This window comes from Lepus europaeus, chromosome 10 (genome assembly GCF_033115175.1).
Source record: "Lepus europaeus isolate LE1 chromosome 10, mLepTim1.pri, whole genome shotgun sequence".
NCBI lineage: Eukaryota > Metazoa > Chordata > Mammalia > Lagomorpha > Leporidae > Lepus > Lepus europaeus.
Window position 1 is genome coordinate 67,773,110 of NC_084836.1, and position 8,546 is coordinate 67,781,655.

The following is an 8,546-nucleotide window of genomic DNA, read 5'->3' on the forward strand; positions in this document are numbered from 1 at the left end:
CTTCAGGCTTCCCCACTCCCCTGAAATTTCCTTCTCCCACGGCCCTGCTAGAGTCCCGCAGGGCTGGGTGGCTTGTCATTGCACGCCTCCCTTCAATCCTCTCCTCCGTCCCATCCCTGCAAAACCTCTCAAAACATCACCACACCTGCTCCTGCCCATGCCCCCTGGCTTGCCTGTGGCAGCCTCCTTTCTTTAATTAGTTCTGGGGTGTGTGTGTGGGGGCAGGTGGCCTGGCACTGTCACCTAGCACCACTGGGAGTGGGAGTGTCCCTCTGGGGCTGGGACCCTGGGCGAGGTCGGGAGGGCACCCACACATGGGGGGCTTAGTGTTTGCTTTCTTTTAAGAAGAAGTCATTTTGGCTTACGGAGTAACTGGGTAGATGGCAAACACACACACACACACACACACAAGCCGACTGAGTATATCAAGATGCCCCTGAATACAACAGCAACTGGGTTAGGAAAAGAACTGAGCAGAATAGCTGTGTGGTGTCCATCAGGGCAAGCTCCCTGGAGGAGGAGGTGAGGTCTGGGCCTTTCCGGTGCCCAGCAGAGCAGAGATGAGGGCAGTGGCCCCCCCAGGTCTGATGGATGGACAGAGAACAGAAGAGATCTTGTGTGCCCCAAGGTTGCCGGAGGGCGGATGCTGGTGGAGAGTTGTCAAGGCAGCCAGGGGGCTTTATCCAGAGGAGAGAAGAGAATGGAGATGGAGAGGGGCTGAGAGGAAGCGGGAGCAAGAGGCCTGAGCAGCCTGGGCAGGGGGCAGCTTTGCTGTTTACGTGAGCTGCAGCTCTCCACACTAGGGTGGCGCCTGGAGAGACCCGGTGCCTCCTGCAGAACCGAGGGAGTGTGGACCACCTGCTATGGCTGTCCCCACACTCCTACCACGATCCTGGGGCCAGCGCAGGTGAAGGTGAACGTGGTTGGCCAGCAGCATCGCAGCGCCTGGCCCGCTGCAGCGCCCCGAAGGCAAACAGTGAGGAGAGAAGAGTTTGATTCAGAAATTGGAGGATTCCCAGGAACTGATTGTGTGACTTGGAAAAGCTGTCTCACGGCTCTGGGCCCGTGCTCTCCCGTCCCTGCCAGGCAGGTTAGATGGTGGGGGGTCCGAGTCCCCGTGGACCGGGTTTGGAGGGTGGGAGCTAGGGTTCTTTGTGCACTTGAACTGGAATGTGCAAGCTCGGTTTGAGCTAGAAGGGTGCACTCAGCCCTGACTTCGCTTGTTTCTCGCCGGAGGGTGCGGACTCTCTGAGCCTCCTCGTCCTGTGGGCTCTCCGAGCTTCTGCGTCCTATTTCTTGGAAGCAGATTGGACGCAGCCCAAGTTCTCATGCACCTGTGGAGTGAGCGGTGCAACTGTCAGCCGCTGCCGGTTTCTGTGCCTTCGTGTTCCTTTTGGTCCCGGTTCACCTCTTGGATTTTTCTCTACGCCAGAGATGGAAGCATGGGAAGGTCACCGCAGGATTCCGGTTTTGGTTGGCACCCACACACACCCACCCATGCACTCACACACGCACACACATGCACACACGTACGCACACCCCTCCAAAATGCTAGGAGGAATCGATTGTGTACAACAATAGGTCTCATAGGGAGGGTGCTGAACTGGAAACATCCTGATTGCCTGTGAGGAGAGCATTGGGCAACAGTCGTCACCACGCCAAGACCATCCCAGGCCCCATTGTGCCCAAGGCCCGGCTTACTCACTCCCTAAAGAGAGGGTTGATTTAGCAGTCTGAGGATGGTCGTGCAGGGACGGAGCCCCAGATACAGGGAAGGGGCTGGGGTTGGGGAGAGAGAGATGGGCAGCAGGGAGGTGGGGGCACCTTCCAGAAGAGGAGGTAGGGCCAACACAGTGTGGGGGGGCTAGGCTCAGAGGGCAGGACTGGCACAGGGCAATGGGACCGATGGTCTTCCACCAAGCAGCAGGCAGAGACTTCTGGGATGGGTCTCTGAGCTCCCGCGCTGATTTGCTCAGAGCCAGCTGCAGTCAGAGCTGGCTTTGTCCCCTCTGCATTTGCACACCAGGCTACTGATGGAGAGCTGCTCTCTGGGAAGGCCCCTGGGGTTTCCTGGCCGGTTCTTGAGCTCTGTGTCCCCAGACTCCCCTCTCTGAATGAGCTGGGGAGACATTTTCCAAGTGCTTGCATATGCCAGGCGCCTGGGACTCAAACGATCAAAGTACTCCTGCTGGCCTTGGAGCCCTCGCCATCTGGTCTCCCACACATTAGGCAGGAGGACCACGCTGTCCCACACCACGCAGGATAGCACGGTGCACACCACAGCGAGGGCCTTCGTCTAAGCCCCAGTTCTGCCACTCTCCACCTGCGTAGCCTTGGGCTTCCATTTCTTCTTTTCTAAAATGGATAGACGGATCACAGCTGTCTTGAAGCTCTTGTGAAAATTGAGCGAGTTAATACCCATCAGATCTGTAAGAGCACGGTCGGTCTTTGTCACCATGGTGACACCATCGCTGTTACCTTTGTCACTCCATAGAGTCTGAGCTGCACGACCCCCTGCCCTTACTAAATGTCCAGGGTGGTTCTATCTGCTCCTTTCCCTGCTCCACGGGCACTTTGTGTGCCGCCCGTTGGCACCTGTTTTCTGCGGCTGGTGTGTTGTGCCGCTGGCACCTGTCTGGTGCTGCGCTGTAGCTTGGAAGAAGAAGAGCATCTGGGGAACTCAGAGAAGCACCTGGCTTTCCCTGCCAGAACTTCCAGAGAACCTGCATGCACACCCACCTGTGCGATGACAGCTTCTCTCCCTTCCACCAACCCACGCAGCACGTACTGAAGCTTAGTTTAAACAAAATCCTTTAACTTCCTAGTTACTAAAGCCTTTGCTCTGTGCCAGGAGATAGAAGTCGGTGAGCTCTAGGGTCTGAGGGGCAGGTCTCAGAGGTGAGCCAGAGAGAACTCATGCCTGAATCTGAAACCCAAGCCTGGGGAAGTGCACCTGCTACCCGGGGCGAGAGAGCCGTGTTCTGTAGCTTTACAAGGACAAGGCAAGAATCGGGATTTACTTATCTCGGTGATGAAATCCTACCAGGACACACCAGGGAGCAGATGTGGGGTCCTGCATTTCCAGAAGCCACCAAGTGCTTCGAGAGAGATCTCGTCCGATAAAAGGATTACCATATGCGCCAATCTTGCAGGCACAGCGATTCTGAGAGCCCATCCTGGAGCTAGGTGTGTAGTGTTTATCGTATTGTTGAGGCTCGTAAAAATCTTGTATGGCTGCAGGCGAGCCAAACCCTGCAGAGGTACAGCGTCTGTGCTGACTCTGGGGGCCCAGCCCAGCCGCCTCCTGCTTTATAAGGGCGAGTCTCTGGGCTCGGGGTAGAGGAGTGCTTAGCTCCTTTCCTCTCTGCCTCGCTGCCGCTCTGCTCTCAGGCACCATGAGCCGACAGTTCAGCTGCAGATCCGGGTACCGCAGCAGAGGGGGCTTTAGCTCCGGCTCTGCCGGGGCCCTCAGCTGCCAGCGCAGGACCACCAGCAGCTCCGTGCGCCGCATTGGCGGAGGCGGGGGGAGGTTTACATCGGGGGTCTGTGGGGGCGGCGGCGGCGGCGGCGGTTTCGGAAGCCGCAGCCTTGTCAGCCTCGGAGGCAGTAAAAGCATCTCCCTGAGTGTGGCCAGAGGAGGGGGACGCTTTGGTGGTGGCTTTGGCGGCAGTGGTGGTGGCTTTGGGGGTGGCAGTTTCGGCAGCGGAGGTGGGTTTGGTGGAGGTGGTTTTGGGGGTGGTGGCTTTGGGGGTGGTGGCTTTGGAGGTGGTGGCTTTGGAGGTGGTGGCTTTGGGGGTGGAGGCTTCGGGGGTGGGTTTGGGCCTGTCTGCCCCCCTGGTGGCATCCAGGAAGTCACCGTCAACCAGAGCCTTCTACAACCCCTCAATGTGGAGATTGACCCTGAGATCCAAAAAGTCAAGTCTCGAGAGAGGGAGCAGATTAAGACCCTCAACAACCAATTTGCCTCCTTCATCGACAAGGTGAGTTCACCTGCTCCACTCGTGTTGGCTGCAGCCGAGACAGGGGTGGCTTCAGGTTCAAGTTCTCGTGTGTGGACGACCGAAAGGGAATTTTATGGAAAGGCTCTCCAAGAGGTGCTTGGGAACGGTGCTAATGACCAGCTTGTCTGGGACAAGGGACTCTGTGGTCCAACTCTACATGGGCCGTTTTACCTTTAAGTGCATTTTATTCACTGCTTGAACTGCATTGCAAGGCACAGCTGTTGAATGAAGATCACAGGACAGGGCTAACTGAAGCTTCTAGCACATCAGTGAGAACCCTGGAACGATCTTCCTAACCGTAAACCTGAGCTGAGTGTGAGCGGCGTGCACTGTGGCACTGCCGCAGGCAGTGTGCAGCAAGTCAAGGCCAGATGCTTCTTGCTTCCAGAGGGGAGCTCTGTCTCAGAGACCTTTGCCTTGCTACCAGAGCAGGTGCCAGCCTCTTTTTTTTTTTTTTCATACGAATATACTTCCAAGCCCTGGGAAAACATGCAAACCATTTCTTATTTTTTTAACTTAATCTTCAACACCATCAACCCCAGGTTATACACAAGAAATTTCAAATCCAGGTGTTGGGTTTCCCCAATACACTTTTGAACTGTGTGAGGTAATGCAAACCGATTTTCATGGTACCCTATGATACGGTCACCCAAATAGCGAGTAAACCGTTTAACTATCGTCTATGTAAATCTATATTCCAACGCATAGTTGCAATAACTTTACATGTGCTTAGTGATGGGCATTTGTGTCTCTGCCTCCCTCCAAGTCATCGGTGAGTTGCATGAGGTTAGGAAGATGAGGCTAAGTTGAGCACCTTCTTCCTGCTTCTCTGTCAAGGCCCGGAAGTAGGCATTGAAGTTCTCTTCCCATTGAGGCCAGGCCTTGTGGTGAGGTAGCCCTTGGCACTCCTCAGTCCCTGGCACACAAATCCATGGGGCTCTCGCTTTCTGCACTGGGAGTGAATGGTCTTGGGTTTTCAGGTGCGGTTCCTGGAGCAACAGAACCAGGTGCTGCAAACGAAATGGGAGCTGCTGCAGCAGGTGGATACCACCACAAGGTCCCACAACCTGGAGCCCTTGTTCGAAGCATACATCAGCAGCCTCCGAAACAGAATAGACCAGCTGAAGAGCGACCAGTCTCGGATGGATTCGGAGCTGAAGAACATGCAAGACCTGGTGGAGGATTACCGCAACAAGTAAGCAAGTTTGGCAACACAGTTTGCGACTCCTATTGGAAAAGATTGCTGGAAAGTAATAAGCAGGGTGCAGCCGTGTCTTTTCTTGGGTCCACGGCCATTGGGTTTGGCGTTTTCAGAGAGCTTCATCTTCTAAGAAGGTGAAAAGAGTTTCGTGGTTTTCTTGCTCAGATTTTATTGTGGCTTTATCTCGGTGGCCGGGATCTCCTAGGCTTTTGTAATAGGAGAGCAATGCTAGGCTGTGCCATTTTTTCAGTCTGGGATTTGCCGATCTCAAATCCCCCCCCACCCCACTTCTGCTTTCCCACAGGTACGAGGATGAAATCAACAAGCGCACGAATGCAGAGAATGAATTTGTGACCATCAAGAAGGTGAGTGGATTCCGTAGGCTGGGACTCCCCGTCTAAAATGAGGCATGGAAGAGGCAGTTAGGGAGCAGAGAGCAGCTGGGCTGTGCAGTTGGCTTCTCCGCTTCCTCAGCACCTTCTGTAGGGGGTGAGCGTGGAGGCAGGTTCTCAGCAAGCCAGGCAAGAGCGGGTGTGCTCGCCCTGGGGCGGAAAGACGGGGAGTAGATCCCAGACCCCGCCCCCACGTGGCAGTGAGGTCAAGACCACAGCTGCCCGATGCCCTTGGCTTCCGCAGGATGTGGACGCTGCATACATGAACAAAGTGGACCTCCAGGCCAAAGTGGACACCTTACAGCAGGAAATTGAGTTCTACACAACCCTCTTCCAAATGGTAAGTCCTCTCATCTTGACTGATTTTTTTTTTTAACCTAAATGGGAGGTCTTTTGGTCAGGACCCACCACTCGCCAGCAGCAAGGGGATGTATCTTGTGTCTCCTGAGCCCTCCCTGCAAGCTAGGTCTTGTTTGAGCACCATACACTGTCATATGCCCCACGCAGGAGCTGTCCCAGGTGCAGACAGACATCAGCCAGACCAACGTGGTGCTGTCCATGGACAACAACCGCTCCCTGGACCTGGGCAGCATCATCGCCGAGGTGAAGGCACAGTACGAGGAGATCGCCCAGAGGAGCAAGGCTGAAGCCGAGTCCCTGTACCAGACCAAGGTGAGCTGCCCTGGGTGGCCAGCCAGCTTCCCTGTGGTGTCCTGCCTCACGACCTTGTGTTAGCTCCCATATTTGCGCTCTGCACCGCCTCTGACTGGCCCGATTCACCCTCTTCAGTATGAAGAGCTGCAGATCACGGCTGGCAGACAAGGCGACAGCGTGAAAAACTCAAAAATGGAGATATCTGAGCTGAATCGCACGATGCAGAGACTCAGGGCTGAAATCGATAGCGTCAAGAAGCAGGTACCCGGCCCCTCCTCTGGGGCCCGGCTCCATCCAGCTGGGGTGATGGATGCCCAGGTGGGGGCGGGGGCTTTCCCAAGCCTTGCAGCTCGCCATCCATGCCCAAGGTTGCGTCGTTATCCATAGTCACTGCAGCGACTGTACTGGTTTCCAGAATTCAGCCACCCTGCCAGGTTCTCTTTAGTGATGCTACCCTGCAGGAGAATGGGTGGGCTGGTGTTCGGTCAGCCTCACTGGGCTGGGGAGGTGATCTGGAGCGGAGAAGTTCCGGGGGTGGCATCCGGTCCAACGAGAGGGTGAAAGGCGCTGGCTTCTCCCTGCCCAGATCGCCAGCCTGCAGCAGTCCATCTCGGACGCCGAGCAGCGTGGAGAGAACGCCCTCAAGGACGCCCAGAACAAGCTGAATGACTTGGAGGACGCCCTGCAGCAGGCCAAGGAGGACATGGCGCGCCTGCTGCGCGATTACCAGGAGCTCATGAACACCAAGCTGGCCTTGGACATCGAGATAGCCACCTACAGGAAGCTGCTGGAAGGCGAGGAGAGCAGGTGAGGAGGGGGTCTCCTTAGGGGCTTCTTTCCTTGCGAGCTGGCTGTGGCTGAAGTTGGGGGGCTGCAGCCCGTGGCGGGGGGCGGGGCATGAAAGGGGCACAGAGCAGGAGAGAGGACCTGACTTCCTTTTGGGGAGCCTCCCGGATCACAGGGAGGAGGGAGGGGGTCTGCGGCGGCGGGGTCTCAGGGGGTGCCACTCGCTTTCTCCTCCTGCAGGATGTCTGGGGAGTGCACCCCCAACGTGAGCGTGTGTAAGTACCGGTCCTTCCCGCGGGGGGCGTGCGCAGGGAACCTGGGGGCGGGGCGGGGGCGGGGCTGAAGGCGGCCGCCCCTCTCTCCGCAGCGGTGAGCACCAGCCACACCAGCATCAGCGGAGGAGGCAGCCGGGGAGGCGGCGGCTACGGCTCCGGCGGCGGCGGCTACGGCTCCGGCGGTGGCAGCTACGGCTCGGGAGGCGGCGGCGGCTATGGCTCCAGAGGCGGCGGCGGCGGCGGCGGCAGCTATGGCTCCGGAGGCAGCTCCGGGGGCCGCAGAGGCGGCTCCGGAGGGGGTGGCGGCAGCTCGGGCGGCCGGGTTTCCGGCGGCGGGAGCTCCGGGGGCAGCTTCAGCTCCTCGGGGGGCCGGGGGTCCAGTTCTGGGGGCACCAAGAGCTCAGGAGGCAGCTCCAGCGTGAAGTTCGTGTCGGCCACTTACTCCTAAGGCGCCGATTGGAGAGGGCGCTGGAGCCGCGCCGCTCTCGCTCCCCGCCAGTACCAAGGCTTCTGGGCAGGGCCGAGGTCCGCTGCCCCAGCCTGATTGTAGGGAGGAGGGTGGCTCGGCCCACCCCTTCGTCCCGCCCCCGCAGCCCGCTCTCTTCTGCTCCGCTCGCCCAAGTAGCTCCCCGACCGATCGCCGGCGGTCTTCGTGCCCTGGCTGCACCCCGCTTCGTTCTTGGCCCGAGAAAGCGCTCGGCCACCACCGCGCCACACAGGACATTTCAGAGGAGGGCCCCTCCCATTCTCCTGCCCCTCAGGGTTTCTGTGCTGCGCTCGGAGCTGCTTCGGCTCCGCACCGAAGGGGCAAGCAAGCCGCTTGCCATCTGTGGAGAGGTCCCCCAGCCCCCAGCCCCCTGTTTTGCTGCAATAAACTGCATTGGAAATTCGCTCCAGGTCTCCGTCGCCTTTGTTTGTGGCTCCTCTGTCTCCGATGGGTGCTGGGTTGGGAGTGAGAGAGGATCCCCGAGACACGTGGCTGCAGGGTGGAGCTGCAAGGGGTGAGCAGGCTGTCACCCAGAGGCGATGGGTGGGGTTGAGGAGTGGAGGGACGGCGGTGGCAGGCTGTATGTCCCGGAGAGGGCTCTGCTGACCATAGCAGTGAGCGCTTGGCCTTGAGAAGAAGGGACAGCATTGCATGGAAAAGTGATGGTCCTTGTGGAACGGCTGGTGGTGAGGGGCACGAGGGACACTGGGTCAGCAACTGCTGCAACAGCCGGGGTGCAGACGGCGGCCT

General features: G+C 58.2%; 1 protein-coding gene across 1 annotated transcript; it reads left to right on the top strand.

Annotated features, from left to right (window-relative positions):
• Positions 1-3,395: 3,395 nt before the first annotated feature.
• KRT1 (keratin 1) lies at positions 3,396-7,757 on the top strand. The gene is made up of 9 exons (XM_062202174.1): positions 3,396-3,980; positions 4,982-5,196; positions 5,507-5,567; positions 5,839-5,934; positions 6,102-6,266; positions 6,384-6,509; positions 6,835-7,055; positions 7,275-7,309; positions 7,402-7,757. Exons 1-9 carry the CDS (start codon positions 3,396-3,398, stop codon positions 7,755-7,757), a joined length of 1,860 nt encoding a protein of 619 aa, XP_062058158.1.
• The last annotated feature ends 789 nt before the right edge of the window (positions 7,758-8,546 follow it).